Genomic DNA, 26,765 nt, shown 5'->3' with positions numbered 1-26,765 from the left:
GTATATTGTTCTCCTATATTTATTATATTATCGCCTTTACTAAATTCGTAATTCTATTAGTAAATAATTTCTAATAATTAGATTAGAATTATACAAGATCCAGGCCGATTTTTGCATTAGCTCTTGCAAAATAAAACATGTTTTTTTAGATTGAATTCCGCTAAACTGAATTGTGTTTTTTTTTTAAATTTAGTTTATCTATTTTCATTACGACTTGCAAAATATTTTGTTAATTCTTTGGTTTTAGATCTTTAAAAAGTATCATTAACCTGAATTTTATCAAGTATATCATGTTAAAAATTTGGACTGGGGTTCTCTGACTTGAAGCATTAAGAAGGTTAAAAAACAGACTTTAAAAGCCTATGGTTAATGAAGGGGGGGGGGGCAGAATTTGGCAACAATTCAAGATCAGTTGCATCACATTTCAAAATGTTTCTCATTTTCTTACTTAATAACAAGTATATACATAGGAAAATGAGAAACATTCCCACTTGAATCTCGGGTAAAATAAAAGTCCCGGTAGCATCTGTCCCTCCCTTCCCTTCCGTTTTGGGAAATTCCCCAGTAGAATCCACAATCCCCCCCCCCCCCGCCAAACTCTCCACAATTTGTACTGATAAGCGTAAGAATTTAATCTTCAATGTTGACATTTTTTTATGTAAAAAGGAGGGGCTATCAATCAGCAGCATCCAATTACAGACTTAGTCCAAATATATTTCTAGGGATAAACGGGAATTGGAGAATAATCTTCACCCCAAAACCTTGCTCTATATTAATTTGAAGGCTCAAGAACAGCTAGAAAATTTTGGCAAAACAAATGCTTTCCTTTAGGCAAACTCTCCCTCCCTCTAGAAACACACAGATCCACTGGCTTTCCTCCATAATAGCTAATGCCCTATGATACACCATTGTACACAATTGAATGAGCCTCAAATGAATCAGATTAGCAAACGGGTTACGTGGGAGGATCTTTCCATGGAGGAATTTTTCGTGGGGAAAGCTTCAAAATAAATGTGCACATTGGCCGTTCGTTTTATATGGACTAGGTATATCTTTAAGAACGAATGGGCCACCTCGTGGCATAACTGCCTCTGAAACTGGGAAGCTCAATATATAACTTCTTCATAATTTTAATTCCCAGAATTTGCGATCGATGCTTTTTTAACCTTGGGGCGAAATTGTTATCTTCTCTCATGACATGGCCGAAAACGCCAGTTTGTTATGACACGATCTTTTTTACTAATTAAAAAGGGCACTAGAACTTTTAATCTCTGTTCGAACGGATCCTTACCCCAGGGAAGAAACAACCAAACTAAGAAACATAAACACGCGTCCGCGATCTCCCCTGAAAATATGTAGAATTTTACGTTTTCACAGAAAGGGGCTTGAAAACTCTGTAATAGGGCTTTCTGATATACTCAATTTGACGATATTCGTCAAGCAATGTTCATCAAGATCACTCACCCTTTTTCGAAAATTAGATAAATTTTCTCAGGCTCGTAACTTTTGATGAGTAACTTCAAATTTAATGAGTTTTATATATATTGAATCACCATAAAAAGCAATTCTTTCGACATACATTTAGTTATCTAAACTATTTTTTTTCGGTTACTATTAGTTCTAATCGCTCCTTTCTTACAGCTCTTTACTACAAACTGTTTTTTTTTTCATTATTACATTGTGTACTCACGAAGCATCAAGTGGTTCTTCTAAGTTTACAAGATCTTATTTGACCAATTTTTTTCTTGTATTTGAAATAAAATTGATTATCTTAGATTGGACATAATATAATATTAGAAGTTCTGTAATTCAGTAATTTATTACGATATTTACCTTTGATAAGAAAAAAACTCTTCACATAAGCCTTGAAGTCTCAAGTGAGCGCCCCACAAACCAAAGCGATGGGTGTCACATTTATTTTTACTTATTTTCAAAGGTTTAGTGTCGATAACACTAGATAGACTTTTGAATTTTCTAGAAGCCAATTTAATGGACTCTGAATTCAAACACATCTTGGAGATATCTTGGAGATGGAGATATCTTGGAGATGGTCTCATTCGCAATCGACAGCCAGGAAACAAATGGTGAAGGTTATACTGATCAACAGATATTTCAACGAATTTTACAATTACAAAAAGCCAAAATCTTCTAAAAGCCAAAAATATTTTAGAAATTCGGGGCATATCAAGTCCCAGATGAGACACTGGACCATATGATGGGAAAATATGTTTGCATTTTATTAAGGTGGTATATGATTGTCAATTTTATAAACAAAATCATCGCCTCAAAACACTCACTCAACTGCTGCAGCTGAACTGGGAAAGACAAGACAGACAATTGTTAGAGCAAATATTGTTACCGGAAGATATTCGAATAAACGGAAGATATTCTTACCTCACGAACATATTTTTGAACAAGCTCAGATCCAATAACGCAAACAAAGCAAGCATCAGTCCTATTGGCAATAGCCAATAGGAAGGTTAAAAATAGTCAATAGCACCTAAGAGCAAGGGCCATTCAGGCTCCATTAATATCCACCTCTAGTATACTTGGATAGTCCTAAACTCAATTTCACGAGTCCCTTCCATAAAAAAACCATTTATACATAGATGCTCCTAAACATATTTAGGTACGTATAGATGTATGAACAGATGTATCAATAAAGTAATGATATAAATTGATAAGTATGCTAGATTTGACCCGTAAATGGCAGCTATGGCTGAGATGTATCCTTCCAATCTTCTGAAGCTTGTTGCTGGAGCTTCTGAAGCGTTGACCTTATTGCACCTCTACTTGGTTCAAGCACTCGACCTCTTTTCCATTTTACTGTTTTTGCTCTTGACAAATAACAGCGTTTTTTATTTACAAAATAATAATAATACCAGCTTATAAAAAAAAAAAAAAAAAAAAAAAAAAAATATTCTGACCCTCTTAGTAGCGCTAAGCAAAAATAATTTAAGTCATTTTTAAAATTCTGGAACCAAACAAGAAATCTGAATAGAGACTTGGCATGATTTTGTTTTAGAATTATGTTTTAGGATTATTAGAAGTGATTTTCAAATCAGGTTTGGCTTTTAGCGCCATTTTCAAACCAAGACTGAACTTTCAACTTCGTTTTTGCAACTGTGTTGGAGTAAGAGAAAAACTAAGAAGTACCAATCCAACAAGAAATTGTACATAAGAATGTGTCAACATCTCACAAAAAAAAAAAAAAAAAAAAACACACAGGCGACTTATGTGCAATGGTTCTGATCTATACCTACGTAATTTCTTTAACAAGATAAAACAATAACAACAACCTACACGTTCTACAAGTTCTCGAGAGGCCTAAATAGATTTGAATTGTAATGTGAAATTAGACGCAGTCATTTATTCGGCATTATTTTTAAAGCTACACAAAAATGCATAAAGAACAAATCTTCCAGACATACTAAAGTGAGGAACACACTAGTACTCAGTTGGCACACTGAACTCACCGAACCCTAAAATTAAGTATGAGCGAAAAACAAGTAGATTCAAAAACCCTCAAATTTCGGACCAAGAATTAATGAATGAACTTGAATTATGCTACCCAATTACAGGCAAAATTTAGATTAGAAGAAGCGGAACTAAAAGAAACTGCCGAGTGTTATCAAGATTTTGACTAGAGTTTAGAAAAATAAATACCTAATTCCACTGGATTTGCTTATAAAAAAAAGAAAGCCGAAATGGCACTTATAAAACTGTTAGTAGAAAAGAATAATAAATTGCATTTAGAGAAACAGTCCCTAACCTGCTAAATAGAAAATTTTAACATGCAATCAAATAGCAACACATATTAACAATTAAAAATTTAACACTCGATCTAAATACCAGTCAGAAAAGTGGCGGAACGTGGAAACGATGACGTCACTGATTACCAACCGGGAAATCTATCCTAACGTCATCATTTCGGTCAAGTGACCGATACCACCTATCACAGCGCAGCAATAAGGGCGCCGTCCCTCAAGAGTGGCATTCAAGGTTAAAAGAAGAAAAGAACTGAGCATGCTTGGTTAAATTGTCACGCGTGGGCATTCCACGCAAACCCATTATTTCATATAAAGTAAAACCCATGCAATTGATACTGACAGTACAAAGAAAAGCTCTTTAATGAATTAAAAACTGTGCCTCTTAATTTAAATTGAGCTTTTCAAGTACAAATAAATAGCTGAATGGAAAAATCAAATTTGGGCACAGGCAACCCCCCAGATGGGTGGTATCGGTCAGTTAGATGCCACACAAGAGGGATAGACGATACAAAGCCCTTAGTGCTTACTGTGAACAGTTAAGTAGGCAGAACTTTCCACTTGTCCGGCTGGATTTACAACACGAACAGAGTAAACACCACTATCTTCAGGGTATGTTGTCTTGATGAGCAGAACAACGTTTAGTCCCTCTTGGATCATCTGAAAAAAGAAGGAGTTTTATTTTATCAATTGTTTTATTATCGCTTTCGAAGAGTCCAGGACTGGGTAGGTGGGCTGCAAAGAAACCACCCAAAAATCGGCAGACGAAAGAAAAGATAGCTAAAACGCAATTTGGGTTCTCATTTCGCTCTTTTCATTAGCACTCAAAAATAATTCAGCTTTTCATAGATTTTACGCTACAAAATTTAATGTGTCCTTGCGGAGGGATTTCTAATGTAGCTTGTTCGTTCAAACTAGAAGTACACACAAAAACTATAAATTTATAGAAAATGCTCAGATTAGTAGCGAGAAACGTGGAAAACCAGAAATAAATCCGTAGAGCTGCTAGCCTTCCTCTTGGATAGTTTCTTTATCTATTTGTTGTTTCCTCTCCTAGTTTTTTTTTTAGATTTTACTTTTATAAACGGGCTTGAAAAAGCTTTCTATTTATATCGTGCAAAACTTTCCAATGATGGCTGCTTCATTTACTGCAAATTTAAGCGTTAAGAGTTGCCTGAAGTTTCAAGGATTTTGCTGAAATACTTCAAATTACTGAAAACAGTGTTGAAGAACCAATGTATATCAAAACAAGAATAATTTATAAAATACAAGAAAGTTCTATAAATTTTAGAATTTCTTACTGTATTATAAATCCTTATAGTAAAAGAGCTGTTTTCAAGGTAAAATAAGTTCTTGTCTATACATTTTAATTAAAGGTGTAGGATATATCTGATAAATTAGGCTCTTAGAAGTAAAACTAGAACTACTATCAATTCTATTTGTAATCCTAAAGATTTTGGTTTAAAACATTGTCACAAATATTCAGTTAATCTCACGAGTTCCCTCATTGTTTTTGCTTGTTTTCATGTCTCTCTTACGGCTCTGCAGAATTTTATGGCTAGGTCTACTTATTGACAAAGCTTTTTTTTATCAACTGTTGTCGATTACCCTTTGCACAAGAAATGATAAATTCTTAAGACTTGTAAACTGCCGAAAATTGTTTCTTCGTCTTCTTGTTTGGATTATTATAGAGAGAATTTAAGATAAGATATACTGCAACCAAAAAAACAAAATCACTGAATAATATAATATAAATTAAAATATTATATAAATTCTGGAGCAACAAACAGTGGTTTGCTGCTCCAGATCAGGGGGTATCTAACCCTTTACCACCTGCTTTACATCTCAAAACACCGTTTGTTCCGCCACACGTGGCACGCTTGCACTATAACAAGCATCTTTATGCCATGCATGGCTCACCTTGCACCACGTACAACATGTTATATTTCGTTTTTAGGAATGGGTGACCTCTCGTGCTGATTTGCAAAAAGACTAGAAACTAAGAAACCAAAATTTCCACAAAGAAAGATCGTAAGGCTATGTAGAAAGGTCAGTAGAACAGAAATTGACACGATTTTGTCTATACAAGGCTTTATGGAAGTAAATCTGTTTAAGGTCCACCTATTGAAATCAGGTGATATAAAGATATACTATCTTTAGTACAGATATTTTAATTGTTTTTTTTTGTTTTTTTTTGTAATTTAACAATTTTCGATTTTTCTTCAAATTTCCTTCCTAGTCAAACTCTTGAGTTAAAAATTACTTTTTAACTGGAACAAAAAAAAAAAAAAAAAAAATCCTGTAAACCCTCTGTAACTGGCTTTACTCTTATGTCCGATATTGTTCTGGTATGTAAGACATTTGGGCTGAAAAACTTACCTGGAAATCCTGGGAAATCCTAAAGATATACTATCTTTAGTACAGATATTTTCTTTTTATTTTTGTTTTTTTTTCTTTTTAATTTAACAATTTTCGATTTTTCTTCAAATTTCCTTCCTAGTCAAACTCTTGAGTTAAAAATTACTTTTTAACTGGAACAAAAAAAATCAAGTAAACCCTCTGTAACTGGCTTTACTCTTATGTCCGATATTGTTCTGGTATGTAAGACATTTGGGCTGAAAAACTTACCTGGAAATCCTGGGAGGGTGGTATGGGTATCCCTTCTCTAAACCACTGTGCTGATGGAAGGGGGCGTCCAGTGAGTCGGGCACGGAACTGGGCAGGGCTTCCTTCAACTACAGTAACATCATCAAGTTTCGTAACAGTCGGAGGTTCGTCATGGGTTTGCGGGGCTGTAAAGAACAAATCAAGGTATTTAAATTAACTGCATTTGTATGTCTAAAACTTAGAGAAAGTACAAAAAAAAGATAATTCTTATATTTGAATTATAATATAGGCTTAAATTGCTATAAAAATTATTGATGCATAACAATGAATTTTAAGTGACGTTTATGAACTATTGTCACTGTAAAACGGTTCGACAAATACTTCCATTGACATAGGGTGGTATGTTCACAATTGCTTCCATCGAAAGCAAGACATTTTATCAATCTACCTAGCTATATCAGGTATTCTCAGACGGGGTTTGCTGGAACTTTAGGCTTCCGTGGAGCGTCCCTAAAAGTTCCGCAGACAAAGAGTGAGTCACGAAGAATTACCCTAAGCACTATTCAACCACTACAGTGAAACATTAAAGGAAATGTGTTATATACGTGGAATAACTTTTTTGAGATTTCTTGAAACGTGTAAATACTTTCAAGAGCATCTCTATAGTTAAAAGGCTGACCAAGACTCAACTAAAACGGATTATATCATTGAACTCTGCTCTGTAAGAAAAGCACAGCTTAACGGGTGTCTGCTCAAATGGGAAACTTAATTCAACCAAAACTGAAAGCATTACAATCGTATCCTTTTGCATCTAATACATTTTCACATCTCAGACAATCAGCTTTGCAATTGTGGAATTTGAACTGAACACTCAGCTAAAACAACTTGTATCATTAAGGTCTGCTCTGTAAGCAAAGAGCAGCTAAACGGGCTTCTACTCAATGGAAAAGCTTAATTGAGTGAAAACTGAAAGGATTAAAATCGTAATCTTTTGCATCTAAGAAACATTAAGGTATTTTGACATATCACAAAATTTGCTTTGTAATTGTGAAATTTGTTCCAAAAATTCATTTCACCGACACCTTGATTCTTTGAGAGTATATCTGGTATAACCCGTGTATAGCCGGGTTTAATTTTTTTAAATAGATAATAGTAGTAAAACGAAATCAAGAGTAAAAGAAATTAGTAAAAGTAATTTTCTTGAAACAATTTTAGTTCAATGCATAATATACATAATTAATTTGCCATTTTTGCCTTGTTTTCTCATTTTAGTGCAGTATTAACAACTGAGACCGTACACTTTATCCAGTTATACTTAAAACATAATGTTTCGTTGCTCAATGTTCAAGAAAGGGCTGACATGCCACAAAAATCTAGGGGGGGGGGTAAACAGATATGGCCGGCGGTTATGTATGCGGAAATACTAAGGAGGAATCAATACAGACTGTAAGGCCGTTCGATACCTTCAAAATAATTTTGCGAGTCTCACCATCAGCTGATCGTCTCAGAAACAAATGGCCCATTAGCAAATTTCTCCAACACCACAGGGACATCCCAAAGCAATTTTGGGTTAAAATTGTTAGGCGATCTTAAATATGTCAACAATTCGAAAAGCTAACGAGAGACTAGTTTAACTAAAGAAAGAATATAAACTCTTACTACTGGCTACACAAAACGCAGTCTATTTAATATACATACAGCATAAATAATACCTCCCCTGCGGCAACAAGGTTTTCAATTAAAGCGGGTAGCACCACGGGGAACTCCTAAAGATGTGAAATTAATCAATTGATACTTCCTTTCAGCTGATGTTTTGACGTCTTTTTAAGCAAGTTTATTAGAATATTTCTAGGGATGACTCTTTCCTGAACTTTAAAAAGAAAATTCTGTTCCGTTTCATCGAAAAAATATGAAATCTAAAAAATCTGAACAATCGAAAAAATCTGCGATTTAGTTTCACTAAATCTAAATATCTCTATATACTCCACAAACCCTGGACCTAAAACCACTGTCCTGCTTCCCTATGGACGTTTCTGATAAACATAGATTGTTAATTTTGCTTTCTTATTAGGCTTATACTAAAACTATTTAAATTAACACTAAATGAATAAACTAAATAACAAAACAACTTACCAGTAACTTTTAGTTTGGCAGTGGTACAAGCTTTTCCGGTTTTGGAATAAGCAACGCAGGAGTACTCCCCTTCGTCTTCAGGGAAGGCTTCAGATATTCTTAACATGTAAAGGTCTCCTTCTTGGGACATAATGAAGTACTTAGACGGCTTGATTGGTTGCCCGTTACGCTCCCATTTTATTTCAAGAGCTAAAGATAAAAATAAAGACTAATAAAAATACGGCCTTTAAGGTGCTGATTAAATTCCAATTTTAATACATTCATATTTTTGTGGTGTTCGGTTCAAACTCAAATCAGGAGTAAAAATAACCCTTATGTCCAGGTTCATTAACTTTAAGAGGAAAATAAATATTAAAAAGCTTAACGTCCTTCTTTTGACAGTTAAATCATTATTTGGTTACTTTAAGAGTTATAAGCTCAGAAAACAAGAAATAAGTATCTTGTATTTTTTCCTCAACTCACATAAATTCTAAAGTTTAAGTCAAAATCTTGGTTCCACTTCTAAAATTGTAAGAAGTAAAGCAAAAATTAATTATTTCACCGTTATTTTTATCCTATATAAAATAAATCATTATCTAATTTTATTGTAGAGCTACAACATAAAATATGAAACTCGTAATTTGATTGAAACTGACACGGCCGTGTCCAGGGGGTATTGGTACTGAGTTCCTCCCTCTCCCCCCAAAAAAAAATTCCGACTCAAATTTTTTTTTACACGTTTCGTAGTCTTTTTGTACCCCCCGCCCCCCCCCAAAAAAAAGAAACAGAACAAGAATACTGGGTATGCCTTGACAACAGATATGAACATTAAAATGCAATTCAAAATTCTGACTCAAATCTTAAAATTTTATGAACAGTACACAAAATTTTTAACTTGGGTCTTTCGTGAAAACCCCTATTAGATAAGACTACGTATATTAAGGTTTACCTTAATATACGTAGGTGTAAGGTTAGGTATATTACCTAACCTATACCTAACCTTATGCTTAACCTACGTATACGTAGGTTTAGGTTTAAGATACGTGTATAAGGTTTATATATAGGTTTATATATTTATTTATACGTATATAAGGTTTAAGGTTAGATAATCTATTACAGAATTTGCAATGCTTAAATCCTTATCCTTTTTGTATTACTGATTTTATGTTTTACATCCCAGGACATTCCAAACAGTCAAAACAAAATACAGTCGATTCTTTGCTTTTGTTCATCCTCTCAAAGCCCGATTTTTGTTGCTCAGATAAATTTTTAATTCCCAAAATAATCATATAAATATGGAGTGAGTTTATATTTCAAATTTAAATAAGTCAATTAATTCTATTGCTTATAATGGCCGAACTGTAAGCATTCCACCTTAACATTGAGAAGTATCTTTTTGGGTATTTTTCAGTGAAATAAAAAAAACCTCCCCCGTATCATCGACTTTCAAAATATTTGTTTGTATCTTCATTGAAAAAAATAATCCTTGACCGCCCTAAATTTTCATGAATTGGCGACCGGTTCGATTCAGAAATTTTCAAAAATGGAGCATACAAATTTCCAAATTTTTCTTCTTTAATGCTATTGTTTTCGACAACATATTTCGGTTTACGCTCATGCACCTCACATATTCAAATTTGACAAATTAAAATGGAGGGCTTCCTACTTGCAGCTTTTCAAGCTGCGGCTTTTGTCCAACTCTTTTGTACTTTTTTTTGCATATACCTCCGGACCTTTTAGTTTAGCGTTCATATTAGCATATTTATTTATATATTTTTTTTAGCTACTGGCATTGTTCAATATACAATGATTACTTTTGTAAGCATTAGTTTTCTGACATGTCCATCAGTTGTGCCTATACCTCTACTATTTCCTTTATTTCAACTCTTCTACGTTCATATATATTAACCACCATCTGGCCCACAAAACGTTTTTCTTTTTATATTTAGTTAAGGTTTTTCTCCTTGATATTGTCCACGCCTTCTCTTTGACGTTAAACATACGTGCGAATTAATAAGTCAAATAGAATGAATACCAGGACCCAGAGACTGAGTCCTATGCTTTGGTCAACTGGGCTAAACTACCTTTTAACTCGGAGCAGGTCCTAAACAGTACCCCACTTCTACTAAACTGCACCCCACTTCTATAAGTGTTTCAAGAAACACCTCATTGACTGTGGGTTTGTTGGAACACTTAAGAGGAGTTTAAAATTATCAGGAATAGCAATGGCAAAGAGTACTTGGTGCTGAAAATAGGAAAAATGGCATAGTCGGATTGAACATAGTCGGTAAGTAAGTTATATATGCTCAAACTAGCATATTCAATATATGTGTGTCCAATTTTCTTCGGAGCACAATATTTAAACAGTTTGTCTTTCAAACGATTTTCTCTACGCTCTCACTAGGTGATCCTTTCAATAACTGTGGGCTGTTTTTAATACCCTGTCCTATATCAATAAACCACTTACTTTCACCAACTTTTCTAATAAGGACCTTGGTTAGAGCTGGATTGAGCAACTTTCATTTCGACAGCTTTAGCACTGCTAATTTTCAAATTGATTTCCAGCCACCCCAATCTATTCATTGCCTCCCTCTTTACACCCTCCTAGGAATTTCCCATTTCCCTTAAATCTTTCCTTACAACATCCTCCCATCCCAGGCTAGAACGACCTGCTTTCCGTTTAGCCCTAGACGGTTGGCCGAAAAGCCAACCGTTTTAATTAGCCCTTGGAGAAATGGCAAAAACAGTTACAGCATCAGAATTTCCAGTTCCAATCTTTTTCCACAAGTGAGATAAAAGAAATGACACAATTTTCTACCTATAGGAGGAACAATATCCACTTTTTCCATTATCGTAATTTAGACCCACTTTAATACCCACTTTCTGACACCAAATGATTTTTGGCCAATCAATAAAACTAGAAATCATAAAAAGTATTAGCACTCATGGCAAAGTCCATTGATGTCGTCAAAAAAGATGAAATTTACCCGCTTAAAAACCTACCTAATCGGTCTTCTATCCTGTTTTCTAATTCTACAGTCTCAATGTATCATAATTATACTACCTATTCAATAAGACTTACCTGAGACACCACCAATTCGGCATTTAAATATCACTGACTGTCCTTCCTCAATTTTGGCATCTCTGAGTGGAGACAAGACTTTTGGGGCATCACCGGTTTTCATACTCTCAATCATTTTTGTTGGAGAGTGGGGGGTTTCAATATAGCAAGTTGACTCACAACGTGCTTCACCGGCAGAATTGATAGCAACGCATTCATACGTTCCATTGTCACTAGAATCGGCTTCAATAATCAGAAGAGTATAAAGACCGTCGTCTTCTAGCATTTTGTATCGAGCATCTGAGCCAAGCTTACGTCCGTTCTAGGAAAAAAATAAGGAGTTAGGAAATATACACAGCATTAGTATAATTAGCACAAAGACGAAAGATAAATAAGTAAAATGACAAATCAAAATGTCTATGAAAAGTCAGTGAATGAACAGGGATGATCAACGAGTAGTAATAGGTTTCTACTTTTTATTTATCAGCTTATAAATTTGTATCGACCGTATTTTGGTTTTTAACTCAATATTTAATATATTTCTTCAATGAATAAAAAAGTCTATGATCGAAATCTACCCCCTCCTCCTCAAAAAAATAAAAAAAAGAAGAAATCACACATACAAAGAAATAAGCGACACGAAGTCTGAGATAAGCAAATTTACACGATAGCCCAAAACCACTAAGTTGATACTTTATAGGATAGAAACCAGTAGGCCAACTCTCTATTGCAGTTAAGTTGTATGCACAGCTTTTGATATATTTTTTTTTTCGCCCGCACACCTAGATCAAAAACTAAAAGTTTATGATCAAAATTTATACTACCCCTCCTCCCCCAAGAAAGATCGTTTGTTTCCGAAATTAATATCTTTTCAAACAACTTCTGACAAACAGTTCGGTTACCACGAACTGTTTGAAAGTTCAAATTTTATTCCAATTCTTTAAGAATGACCCTTAGTCACAAAGGCCGTTTATTAGAATAAATAGCTCTTATGCAATGACTAGAAAAACTTTAGCGTAAAGAGCGAGGTATTGACTAGGGTACGAACCCAATCATATACGTAATCATTTCTGTTCGTTGTAAGTTTTGATGTTGCTCCTTACTTTCAGTTGAAAAACTTGTTGTTTTTTTATTTAATTTCTGATCGTTTTTTTAAATAATACTGGGAAATCCGGTGCTCCCTTCATAGCAATGTCCCTCCCCCCACCAAAACTTCCTCCATGGAAAGATTCTCCCATGTAAATCTCGACCCACCCACCCCCCTACCAGAAAAATCCCCCCCTGAAAATGTCTGTATACTTCCCAATAACCAACACTATATGTAAACATTGGGCAAAGTTAATAATTTGCAGCCCTTCCCCCAAGGACTATGGGGGATTAAATCATCCTCAAAGACAGTTAGTTATAATACTTTCGACCATGCTGAACAAAATGGCTATCTCAAAATTATTATCGGGTGACTTTGGGAAAAAATCAGCGTGGGAGGGGTCCTAGTTGCCTTCCATTTTCTTAATCACTTAAAAAGGGCACTAGAACTTTTAATTTCCGTTCAAATAAGACCCCCTGCGATATTCTAGGACGACTGGGTCGATACGATCACCTCTGAAAAAAAATAAATAAACAAATAAACACGCATCCGTGATTTTTCTTCTGGCAAAAAATACAAAATTCGACATATTTGCAGATAGGAGCTTCAAACCTCTACATAAGGTTTCTCTGATATGCTGAATCTGATGGTGTGATTTTCATTAAGGTTCTATGACTTTTAGGCGGTGTTTCCTTCTTTTTTCGCAAAAAAGGCAAATTTTCTCGGGCGTGTTACTTTTTATGTGTAAAACTACACTTGCTGAAACTTATATATTTGTAATTAGCATAAAAATCTGATTCTTTTGATGTATCTATTGGTATCAAAATTCCGCTTTTTAGAGTTTCGGTTACTATTGAACCGGGTCGCTCCTTACGTACAGTTCGTTACCACGAACTGTTTGATACTTACGTGTTTTAAAGAGTATCTGACTTTTTGAGCAAACTTGTCTAACTTTGTAGATTCTTATTTTTTACTAAATTATGCACTTTAATTCAAAAAATTTTCGCAGCCGACCATACCAAGGAAGATATTTCTTAGAAATTCCACTGAATATGTTAACTCAAAAATCAAATTTAGCTAATTTCATTTTATTTTTATCATACCTTTAACCAATAGACATCTAAAGGTTTTGTCCCAGTTATCTTGGCATCGAAACGGATCAATTGACCTGCGTTGACATTAACATCTTGAATCGTAGTTAAGAAGCTAGGCGGCACAAGTCCCCCCCTTCCGCTTCGTTTCTCTTCTACTACTAGATTAGCACTACATTTAGCAGCACCACCTCTGTTTTCAGCTACAACTGCAAACACTCCAGAATCTTCAAGAAATACTTCACGTATCTGAAGAATAGACTTGGTACCGAAGGTATGTATTTGAAATTCGGATGAATTTTTGATTGGATAGTCCTCCCTAAACCAGGAGATGGTAGGAATTGGGTCACCATCAAACTCGACTTCGAATCGGGCAGGCTCGTTTTCAAATGCTCGACATGGTTGTATCTTCTTTGTGAAACGTGGGGGTGTGGCTGGTTTCTGTAAAAGATGTATAAAATAAGATTAACTTAGAAATCCTGGTAAAATTACATATGTAACTTTAATTTGTAACAACCTACAGTCATAGCTTAGAACAGGTATATATTTTTATTTAAATATTAAATATGAAACGAATTTGAGATTAACATGAAACGAATCCCCGGGAAATATTACTTTTTTCCTCTTTTCAGCTACAATTTCCGTTTTCTTCTTTGCTTCCATAGAATCTTAAAATCAAAATTTACTTTTCATTGGCATATATACAAGTTTACATTTAGATGTAAAAAGCCAAGCGCAATTTTTTTCAGAGAAGGGGCGAGCCTCCGCGTATTTTTCTAGAGAGAAAGGGGTTAAAGTGTGAAATTTGTTTTCCAAAAATGTTTCAAATTTGACCCCCCCCTCCGAGAGAGGGGGAACCATTTACCCTCCCTAATGGACGCCCTTATAAAGGGCGCCGACATTTCACTTGAGCTTATGTGAATAATATTGGCTTTTTCCCTTTCTGATCGAGACAATGAATGAATCTTTCTGAATTCCAGAATTATAAATGTAGAGTAATTTTTCACAAAAAGTACGCAAAAAAAAATAAAAAAACATCAGGCTATAAATTCGCATCTTACGATATTTGGAATAAAAAACTGTTTTTCGGACAAGATGTTGTAATACCTCTTTCTAATTAAGATCCCTCCCCTCTCATACACTGCCTAATTTCCTAACATGAAGTTCAGAAGCAATAAATGACTTCCTTACCCTATGAAGGTTCCCTCTTTTTTAATGTTCACTATACATTTTCATATTATGAAATAGAAAAGCCAGAAAGGATTGTTGCGCTAATTAGAAGCTATGAAAGAAATCTTAGAAAGGTCTGAAAAGAAGATTTAAAAGAAGAATCTGTCTCCTAGAAACTGAAGTACTCAAACATAGGTTACAATTGTCTATTTTTGAGTTGCTCCAGTCCATGATTTGGGGCGTTATGAATCCTAATATACTTAGAAAAAGCACTGAAAGCAGATACATGACACGTGCTAAAGTGGCAGTTAGTTTAAATTGTATTAGGCATTCAAGTGGATTTAATACATGTTTATATTATCATTTTATAAACATTTAAGCAACGCGCGTGGCTTATTTGAGGAGTGTAAGAGTTTTAAACTTTATGCAACGTATCAATTTATTATCCTTGATTTGGGGAGCAACGATTCCTAATTTACTAAAAAAAACATTGAAAGCAGACATATGACACGCGAAAGGGAGTTGTTAGCTGGACTATATTATCAGTTCTATTGAATCATTTATGAATATTCATTTTATAAGAGTTTACATAGCGTTTGAAGCTTGTTTCAGGAGTGTAAGAGTTTCAGTCTTTCAAGAAAGATGAATATACAGTAATGTGATTTCCAAAAAAAAGACACATACTATGTTTATTTAGACACAGTTAAAGACTATAAAAAAGGTGAGATTATACAGCGATTTCATTTAAAATAAAATTATCGAGTTCTTAGAAACTTGCATGAATCGTTAAAATCTATTGCTTTAAAACCTATTTGATCCAAAATTATTATATAGTGACATCTAAAATTTAAACGATATAATGAACAATTGATAAATCAGGAAGGAAAATATTGGAGATCATCCCCAGAAGTTGAAGATTGGATGATGTTAATCAAATTAGATCAGTAGATTAACATATGGAATATAATCCCACCACGTTAAAATGGAATTGTATACACACTCCATTAATATTTAGTGTATAAGATAATTAAGAATGTTTTAAGAAATATTTATATTCTTGAAAAAGGAATCAGTAATATTGCAGCTTCAGCACTGACAATGGACAGCGAAGAAGATTCATTAGGGAGGCCACTGAATTTTCTACCGTTCTTGGTATCTACCTATACTTTAGTTTTTCTTTTGGGAACTGTCTTCAATTTAGTCATGCTAAAACATATGCATGCCATTAACAATAAAGAAACTTTAATTAATAAAATAATAGTGGCTCAGGGTGTATTGGGCACTTTGACTTCATTTTTCTGTACTCCATTGATGATTGTTTGGCTTTTGCATGACCTTGAAGAGTATCCACCGTTATTTCTGAAAGCATTACGCTTTGGGCGGAACGTTTCATTTACAACTTATGTGCAAACAACCAACCTCATAGCCATTTCTAGATATTTGTGCGTTTTTTACCCAAGGATGATCATTCGCTTTGGAGAAGGATTGGTCACCAAATGCATTTATGGACTCTTGATTTTAGCAATAATTTCATCGGGAGTTAGGTCATTGATGCTGCCTTCTTTTACGGAAGAACTATTTTCTCTGAAAATGCCTTCACATAAATTTTACCCCCTAACAATTGTATACATGATCTTGTTCGAAGTTGATAGTTTTTTTGTTGGCGTTTGCTATTACAAAATCTATAAATTCATTATCAAAAGTAGAAGAACTGTAGTTCCGATTACAGTGATACCAAAGAAGATGAGAATTGTGAACATGTCGAATCTTAAGTCAAACATCGTATGTGTCGTTATTAGCCAGGTTGCAATTCTCCCACAGGTAGTCGGACAACTTATTATGGAAAGATTATTGTTAAACCATTGCTTAGAGATTTATCTTTTTACTTTGGCTTTGCAATATCTCGCTCCAAGCATCCCATCAATTCTTTATGTCTTGTTCAACAGCGAAACAAGTAAATACTTGTTTGTTAGTAAGAAAACGATAAATATATTTAAACTGAATCCTAAAAGATGTAGGAGAATAAGAAACGTGGAAACAAGTGTAATTTGAGTAAATTTAAAAATATAAGACTGTGTAGAACGGATATTGTCTTTTGCATTTTTTAACACTTACAAAACATGGAACCACTTATTTTCTTTCTCTCTCTCTCTCTCTCTCTCTCTCTCTCTCTCTCTCTCTCTCTTTTTTTACTCCGCCTTTCCGGCCACAGAGCCTCGCGAGGGAATATGATGGTAATTTTTTTCTTTGTTGTTAATTTTGTTTTTGTCGATTAAATGAACTCGACAAGATATGAATAAGAATCATTTTTAAGAGTTTTAGTTAAAACATTGGAACTACAAAAGCCTTCCAATTTACTTTGCTCGTCCAAAGTCACACGGATCTTAACTTTCAAACTTCACACTTTTTTCACCAAAAACTATTAGATTTTTTGCTGACTGAAAATATTGATCATTGGGGATAAATTTGCTAACTGAAAATATTGATCAATAAGACGAGGAGAGCCAGATTTGAGAACTTTCCGTCAAACAAACAGCTGGCTTCTCTTGGCCGACAGTATACATGTTTAAAATTAAGAAATAGGCTAATTGGAATGTCTAAAAGAAAACTTGAAAAAAAGTTGTTTCCTAGAAACTGAAAAACTCAAACACGGATAACAATAACTCACTTGTGAATTTCAACAGTTTGATATTTCTGGTTTGTCATGGGCTGAAACAATTAAAAAAGGTGGCGAAATCAAGCGCAAGAAATCACTACAAAAACTGGTAAGACGGCAGTGCGAGAAATGGTTAAGTGACAGTCAGTTTAGATACAATATATATGTTTTACAGTGTTATAAAAAACTTTATGACTAGAAACTAAGCTGCATTTTCATAAAGTAGACATTTCCCAAACCGTCATTAGTTCAATACGAGCATTCTGGAGTATACGAGCATTCTTTTCGTGAAAGTAATTGATTATACGAAATCTTTAAAAAAATTAATATTCTTGAGCGTTGACATAAGTTGTAATCTAATTTCAAACTCTAACCTTTAAAAGCATATACATTTTCAGCAATAATGACATGCTGCTGACATAGCAAGAGCTGCTGATAGAGATATGATAAACTATCAAATACTTTTAGAAAAACATTTCGCAAGGTCTCCCCAAAATGAACATTAGATCTTGCTGTTAAAATTGGATCCTTACATCGGTTACATAACGACGTCACTGTGCAATAGCCTAAAGCTTTTGTTGAGACTTAGTGGTCTTCAAAAACATGCAGGTTAACACAATATCCCAGTGAGCGTTCAGGATACTTGAAAGAGTATATTATAGGACGTACTTGGGATACTATAGGATATAGGGTACTATTATATATATATATATATATATATATATATACTATAGGATACTATATATACTATAGTACCTACAGGATACTTGAAAGAGTAAACTATAGCTAAAAATACATGAATAATGGACGACAATGAAGATTCACTAAAGAGACCTTTTACCATTTTTACCATTTTTTACCATTTTTGGTATTTATCTACTCCCTCGTATCTCTTTTGGGAGCCGTTTTCAATTTAATCATGCTAAAACGTGTACATGCAATTAACAATAAAGAAACTTTAATTAATAAAATAATAGTTGTTCAAGCAATATTGGGTGTTCTGACTTAATTTTTATGTACTCCCTTGATGATTATTTGGCTTTTATGGGAAGTTGAAGAAAACCCTCATTTCTTTTTAAAGACATTTCGCTTTGCTAGGGGTATTGCAATAACAACTTATTCTCAAACAACCACCCTTATAGCGATCGCCAGATATATATGTGTTTTTTATCCAAAGGTGATTATTCGCTTTGGGGAAGGAGTTGTTGCCAAATTTATTTATGGAGTACTGATATTCGCTATATTTTTTTTCGGGAATCAGATCATTGATAAATCCTTCTTTTACGGAGGATATTCTTTCCCTGAAAATGCCCTCAATTAATTTTTACCCTGACTCTATTGTATACTTGATCGCATTTGAAATAAAAAGTTTTGTTACAGCCACTTGCTATTACAAGATTTACAAGTTTATCGTTAAGAGCAAAAGAATAATACTCCCAATCCCAGTGATATCCAAGAAAATGAGGATTGTGAGTATGTCAAATCTCAGATCGAACGCTGTATGTCTTGTTATTAGCCAAGTCGTTATATTTCCAGTGGTAGTTGGGCAGCTGATGATGAAGAGAATATTGGTATGTCATGGTTTGGAGATTTTTCTCCTAACTCTGGCCTTGCAATATCTGGCTCCAAGCATTCCATCCTTTCTTTATGTCTTGTCTAACAAGGCATTCAATAGTTTTTTATTGTTTAAAAAAATAAAGTCGTGAGACAAAGTCAAACTTTAGCGTAAAGACCAAGGTGTTGAGGAGGGGACTGCCCCTTTCATATACGGAATAATTTCTGTTCGTTTTGAGTTTTAATGTCTCTCCTTACTTTCAGTTTAAAAAACTTGTTTTTTTTATTTAATTTCTGGTCGTTTTTTAGTTAACGCAGCTTTTATTTTGGCTCACCGTCATTGAATAAGTAAACAAAATTTGCATAAAAATTTTACTTTTCTTTTGTTAAATGGCTGTCTCTAAATTTGGTTCTGACATAATTTACAAATTAACTTACGTAACGAACTTCTATATTCGTATATTTTTCTTCTGGCAAAAAATACAAAGTTGCAGATTTTTGCAGATATGAGCTTGAAACCTATGTTATAGGGTTTTCAGATACGCTGGATCTGACGGTGTGATTTTCATTAAAAAATTTTCACTTTTAGGGGATGTTTCCCCCCTCTTTAAAAAATCGGGTAAATTTTCTCAGGCTCGTAGCCTTTGATGAGTAATACTAAACTTAATAAAATTCATATATTTTGAATCAGCATTATAAGCCCATTCTTTTGATACATTTATTGACATCAAAGTTCCGTTTTTAAAAGTTTCGCTTACTATTGAGCCGTATCGCTTGTTTTTTTTATTGTTTTTTTTTTATTACGTATATGTTATTACGTATACGACGGGGTTCTCCCCTTAGTCAATACCACACTCTTTACGTTAAAAGTTAAAAAAAAATTTGATTCACAAACCCCAGAATCACAAAGCCCGTTTAATTAGAATAGAGAGCTGTTTTGAAAGCACTAAAAAAAATTGTAGCGTAAAGAGCGAGGAATTGACTTGGGGGAGAACCCCCTCATATACATTATAATTTATGTTCACTTTAAGTTATAATGTTCCTTCTTACTTTCAGTTGAAAAAACTTGTTTTTTTTATTTAATTTATGATTAATTTTTAAATAATGCTTGGAAATCCGGCACCCCCTTCATAGAAATGTCCCTTACCCCAAAGAAACATCTTCCAAGGAAACATTCTCCAAAGTAGCCCCTTCCTCTAGCCCCCTCCCCCCCACCCGAAAAAAAATTCTTCCTGAAAATGTCTGTATACTTCCCAATAACCAATACAATATTTAAGCAATGGGCAAAGTTCATATCTTGCAGCCCTTCCCCAGGGAACTCTGGGGGATTAAGTCATCCTAAAAGACATATTTATTAGATTTTCGACTATGTTAAACAAAATGGCTATCCCAAAATTTTAATTGGGTGACTTTGGGAAAAAAATGAGCTTGGGAGGAGACCTAGTTACCCTCCATTTTTTTGGTCACTTAAAAAGGGCGCTAGAACTTTTAATTTCCGTTCCAATGACCCCTCTTACGATATTCTAGGACCACTGGGTCAATACGATTACCCCTGGAAAAAAACAAACAAATAAACACGCACCCGTGATCTTTCTTCTGGCAAAAAAAGCAAAATTCCACATTTTTGTAGATAAGAGCTTGAAACCTCTACAGTAGGGTTCACTGATACGCGGAATACGATGGTGTGATTTTCATTAGGGTTCTAGAATCTTTAGGGGGTCTTTTATCCTTTTTTTTATAATCAGCCCAATATTATCAGGTGCGTAACTTCTGATAGGTTGTATCAAATTTGGTGAAATTTATATTTTTAAAATCGACATAAAAATCCGACTCTTTTGATGTATTTGTATCAAAATTCAGTTTTTTAGAGTTTCGGTTACAAATGAGCAGGGTCTCTCATTACTTAAAGTTAGTTACCACGAACTGTTTGATAGGCTATACTTCCGTGCTTAGCTTAAAAGACATAGGTCAATGTTTAGGATTTTTTTTGTAAATTATAAACGTTAAGGAGTCAAAAAACCTTATTCCTGGATAGATACGAATAGCCATACCTACTTTGTTCCTTAATAGTAAAGTTGCATTATAATAAATACAATAAAATACAAAGTAATCCTTTTTGTATATACTTCGCCCTTTTTCAGCACAGACACATCTATGATAGTGCAAAAAAATAAAATAAAATTTTAGTTTTTGATCTTAACTAAATAAAAAACAAGTTTTTTTTTAACTGAAAGTAAGGAACGACATTGAAACTTAAAACGAACAGAAATTATTCAGTATATGAAAGGGACTGTCCCCTCCTCAAGGCCGCGCTCTTTACGCTAAAGTTCTTTATTGTTTTAAAAAATAAAGTTGTGAGACAGAGTCAAACTTTATCGTAAAGAGCGAGGCGTTGAGGAGGGGACAGTCCCTTTCATATACGGAATGATTTCTGTTCGTTTTAAGCTTTAATGTCGCTCCTTACTTTCAGTTAAAAAAGCTTGTTTTCTTATTTAATTTCTGAACGTTTTTGAATTAATGCAACTTTGATTTTGGCTCACCGTACATAAATAATTGAAACAAAATTTGCATATCAATTTTACTTTATTTTGGCTAAAGGGCTCGAAATTTTGATCTGACGTAACTTACGAATTAACTTACGTAACGAACTTCTATATTCGTATGTTTATATTGGGGGGGTTCACCCCTAGTCAATAGCTCGTCACTAGTCAAAATACCTAGTCACTCTTTAAGCTAAAGTTCAAATTTTGTTCCAATTCTTTATGAATGACCCCTTAATCACAAAGGCCGTTAATTAGAATAATTATCTTTGACGAAAGTACAAAAAAATTGTAGCTTTAAGAGCGAGGTAATGACTATGGGGCGAATCCAATCATATATGTAATAATCTCTGTTCGTTTTAAGTTTTCATGTTGCTCCTTACTTACGATTGAATTTTTTTTTTTTAATTCAATTTCTGATCGTTTTTAAATAATGCTGGGATATCTGGCGCCCCCTTCATAGTAATGTCCCTTCCCCCATGAAAACCACCTCCATGGAAAGATCCTCCCACGTAATCCCCTCCCCCCCCCCCCAACTACCAGAAAAATCCCCTGAAAACTTCTGTATGCTAATATACTTCCCAATAACCAATACTATATGTATACATTGGGCAAAGTTCATAACTTGTAGACCTTCCCTCGGGAACTGTGGGGGATTTAGTCATCCTCAAAGACACAGTTATTGCATTTTTCGATCATGCTGAACAAAATGGCTATCTCAAAATTTTGATCGCGTGACTTTGGGAAAAAATGAGCGTGGGAGGGGGCCCAGTAGCCCTCCATTTTTTGGTCACTTAAAAAGGGCGCTAGAACTTTAAAACAAATAAACACGCATCGGTGATCTTCCTTCTGGCAGAAAATACAAAATTCCACATTTTTGCAGATAGGATCTCGAAACTTCTCTATTGGGTTGTCTGATACGCTGAATCTGATGGTGTGATTTTCATTAAGATTCTATGACTTTTAAGGGGTGCTTTCCCCTTATTTTAAAAATAAGTCAAATTTTCTCAGGCGTATAACTTTTGATGGGATTAAAATTGATGAAACTTATATATTTGAAATCAGCATAAAAATCTGATTTTGATGTATCTATTGGCACCAAAATTCCGTTTATTAGAGAGTTTCGATTACTATTGAACCAGGTCGCTCCTTACTTACATTTCGTTACCAGGAACTGTTTGACTTAAAGTGAGTCGCAAGTTTTCAGAAACACTTTTTGATTCACTATTATTGTTGTGCGAAAGCCAATCACATCTAGACAAGAAATTACTAGGCAAGATTGATTGGCTATTAGTCAAACAGTTCGTGTAACGAACTGTAAGTAAGGAGCGACCCGGCTCAATGGTAACCGAAAGTCTAAAAAACGGAATTTTGATACAAATAGATACACCAAAAGAATCCGATTTTAATTGTGATTTCAAATGTATAAGTTTCATCAAGTTTAATCTTACCCATCAAAAGTTACGCGCCTGAGAAAATTTGGCTTATTTTCGAAAAAAGGGGAAAAGACCCCCTAAAGTTATGGAACCTTAATGAAAATCACACCATCATATTCAGTGTGTCAAAGAACCCTTCTGTAGAGGTTTCAAGCTCCTGTCTACAAAAATGTGGAATTTTTCATTTTTTGCCAGAGTAAAGATCACGGTTGCGTGTTTATTTGTTTTTTTGTTTTTTTTTCTTTTTCCAGGGGTGATAATATAGGCCCAGTGGTCCTAGAATGTCGTGAGAGGGCTCGTTCGAACGTAAATTAAAAGTTCTAGTGCAATTTTAAGTGACCAAAAAATTGGAGGGTAGCTAGGCCCTTTCCCACGCTCATATTTTTTCCCAAAGTCGCCCTTTCAGATAACCATTTTCTTCAGCATAGTCGAAAAATCTAATAACTATGTCTTTGAGGATGACTTAATCCCCCACTGTTCCCGGGGGAAAGGCTGCAAGTTATAAACTTTGTCCATTGTTTACATATAGTGTTGGTTATTGGCAAGTATACAGGCGTTTTCAGGAGGATTTTTTTGTCTAGTGGGGGTCGGGGTTAGAGTAGGGGTTACGTGGGAGGATCTTTCAGTGAAGGATAGTCCCGTAAAGGAAGGAGCAATGTACTAAAGAGGGGGCCGTATTCTCCAGCATTGTTTAAAAAAACTATCAGAAATTAAATAAAAAACAAGTTTTTTTCAACTGTAATTAAGAAGCAACATTAAAACTTAAAAAGAACAGAAATCATTACGTATATCAGGGGTGTCTCCTTCTAGTCAATACCTCGCTCTTTACGCTACAGTTTTTTTTTAGTACTTTCAAAAGAGCCATCTATTCTAATTAACCGGCTTTTAGGATTCAGGGGTTTGTGATTCGGACAAAATTCGAACTTTAGCGTACAGAGCGAGGAATTGACTAGGGAGAGAACTCCCTAATATACGTAATAAAAACATACGAATATAGAAATTCGTTACGTAAGTTAATTCGTAAGTTACGTCAGTAAAAAATTTCGAGAAAGCCAATTAGCCAAAAAAGGAAAATTAAAATGCGAATTTCATTTTAATTATTCGTGTAAGGTGAGCCAAAATCAAAGCTGCATTAATTCAAAAACGTTCAGAAATTAACTAAAAAAACAAGTTTTTTTAAACTGAAAGTAAGGAGCGACATTAAAACTTAAAACGAACAGAAATTATTCCGTATATGAAAGGGGCTGTCCCCTCCTCAACGCCTGGCTCTTTACGCTAAAGGTTTTATTGTTTTAAAAAATAAAGTTGTGAGACAGAGTCAAACTTTAGCGTAAAGAGCGAGGCGTTGAGGAGGGGAAAGCCCCTTTCATGTACGGAATAATTTCTGTTCGTTTTAAGTTTTAATGTCGCTCCTTACTTTCAGTTAAAAAAGCTTGTTTTTTTTAGTTAATTCGTACGAAAGCCAATCACATCTAGGACAGAAATCACATCCTTAAATTTCTCGCGTTCTGTTCAAAAGGAAAACTATCACCTGCCTATTTCGTTTTGCGTATTAATTATATGTAATAATTGTTTGCAGAAGATGAATTCAGCGAATTAATTGGTCTTGTATAATTATTTCTTTTTATATTTCGTCTCTAGTCACGTCGTTCAGTCTTATTGGCGTGCCAAATCACCTACTCCCATTGGGAATTTCTAGTTTAAATGCCAAGCCTAAGTTAACTCATGTTATAATCCAATTTTTTGTGCCATGAAATGATCAGAGCTTTTATCGTTACCTCAGAAAATATGGGGATTTGAGCCGGTCAGCGTATTGGAGATATCGATCCAGAGTTAAAAAACGGCTACAAATCACCTGAATTCTGGATCTGAATGTGATCGGCCAAAATCGGGCACTGTATGAGACACATTAAGAATAATACTAAGAGTACATATAAGAAAAATTCACGTGCATTTCACAACAAGTTTTGGATTTGATCTTGATCGTTACGATCGATCGTAATTGTGATCGACTCGAATGGTAAATGAGTTGTTCTAAATTAGGTAGTGCGTCTGGTAATAATTAAGTCAATTCGATCGAGAAGTCTATGCAGTTTTCTCACTTTACTTCTATTTTTACATGACGGAATACCAATTTTCTTTTTAAAAATGTATGATTAAACGTTATCCCACAACGTCATTTCAGCGTCAATTTATACCCATTCCTGACAGCCTGATGAGTAAGGTTCTTCTCTATTTGAGATCTAAGTCTACTGATTTATATTAAGTAAAAAAAGCAAGTTTTTTCAACTGAAAGTAAAAAGCAACATTAAAACTTCAAACGTACAGAAATTATTACGTATATGAGGGGTTACTCCAGCAAAACGCCTCACTCTTTACGCTAAGGTTTTTTAGTACTTTGAAAAATAGTACTTTCAAAAATCTTTAAAGTACTTTCAAGTACTTTAAAACTTTTAAGTACTTTCAAAAATCAGGCCAATTTTCTCAGGCTCGTAATCTTTGATGGGTAAGACTAAACTTAATGAAACTTATATATTTGGAATTAGCATAAAACTCTAATTCTTTTGATATATCTATTGGTATCAAAATTCTGTTTTTTAGCATTTCGGTTACTATTGAGCCAGGTCGCTCCTTACTTACAGTTCGTTACCACGAACTGTTTGATTAGTAGAAATTATGTTTTTGTAAAAAAGGGGAAACACCCCCTAAAAGTCAAAGAGTCATAATGAAAATCACACCGTAAGATTCAGTTTATCAGAGAACCCTACTGTAGAGGTTTCAAGCGCCTATCTGATAAAATGTAGAATTTTGTATTTTTTTGCCAGAAGGACGATCACAGATGCGTGTTTATCTGTTTTTTTTTTGTTTTTTTTTCCAGGGCTGTTCGATCGACCTAGTGGTCCTAGAATACCGTGAGAGGGCTCTTTCGAACGGAAATTAAAAGTTCTAGTTCCCTTTTTAAGTGACCGAAAAAATTAGAGGGTAACTACACAGGACCATAAGGATTCAAAAGGACTTACAAACTTATAAAACCCCTATTCTTTTTATTTATCTATTGGTATCAAAATTCCGCTTCTTAGAATTTCGGTTACTATTGAGCTGATTCGCTCCTTACTTACAGTTCGTTGCCACGAACTGTTTGATTAGTAGGAATTATTTGCAGGTTAATTGCAGCGCTTTGTTGTTCCATTTGCAGTAATTCCTCCAAATGTCACTTTGTGGCTCGGTTGCCCTGGATAGCGTTTTGCATGATACGGTCGGCTGCACTTTGAAGCATGGCATTTAGATTATCTTAAAGAAGTTTAAAGAGTGTTGTAGGGATTACAGTTGCTGGAAGCTATTTCCCAGTGTCAACCTCATCCCGAATGGATGAGGTTTCAGCACCTTACATATGGCTCCATACAGATTGAAAGAGTCACTGAGTGTGTAGTGCTATTCAGCATTAACAAACAATCAGAAAAATTACACAATCTCGATTTAAATTAATGTAAATATTAGCTAAAGATTTAAATTTATTTGATTCGAACTGACAATATTCTATTAAGTGGGCTGATTATTTTGTTTTTTTAATTTTTTTTTATCAACGGTAACATTGTTAGGACTTGGTCATTTTACAGAAGAATTTCTAGTTACAAAAAAAGTAAACTACAATATTTAATGCGTCCATTTGGCAAATAAGTCTTT

At 34.3% G+C, this 26,765-nt stretch overlaps 1 protein-coding gene across 1 annotated transcript in view; it reads right to left on the bottom strand.

Annotated features, from left to right (window-relative positions):
• The window catches only part of LOC148946230 (uncharacterized), a 309,809-nt gene that overhangs the window by 243,580 nt on the left and 39,464 nt on the right, over positions 1-26,765 (bottom strand). The window contains exons 14-18 of the mRNA XM_089097640.1: positions 13,738-14,166; positions 11,569-11,869; positions 8,508-8,696; positions 6,396-6,559; positions 4,289-4,427 (exon numbers count right to left, since the gene is read on the bottom strand). Coding sequence (XP_088953766.1) covers positions 4,289-4,427; positions 6,396-6,559; positions 8,508-8,696; positions 11,569-11,869; positions 13,738-14,166 — 1,222 coding nt within the window. The remainder of the gene's footprint in view (positions 1-4,288; positions 4,428-6,395; positions 6,560-8,507; positions 8,697-11,568; positions 11,870-13,737; positions 14,167-26,765) is intronic.

Source organism: Artemia sp. Qi Xiang Cuo, chromosome 12 (assembly GCF_049724085.1).
Source record: "Artemia sp. Qi Xiang Cuo chromosome 12, ASM4972408v1, whole genome shotgun sequence".
In the NCBI taxonomy this organism is placed as follows: Eukaryota; Metazoa; Arthropoda; class Branchiopoda; order Anostraca; family Artemiidae; genus Artemia; species Artemia sp. Qi Xiang Cuo.
The sequence above is the reverse complement of the archived record's forward strand: the minus strand, read 5'-3'. Positions and strand labels throughout refer to the sequence as shown.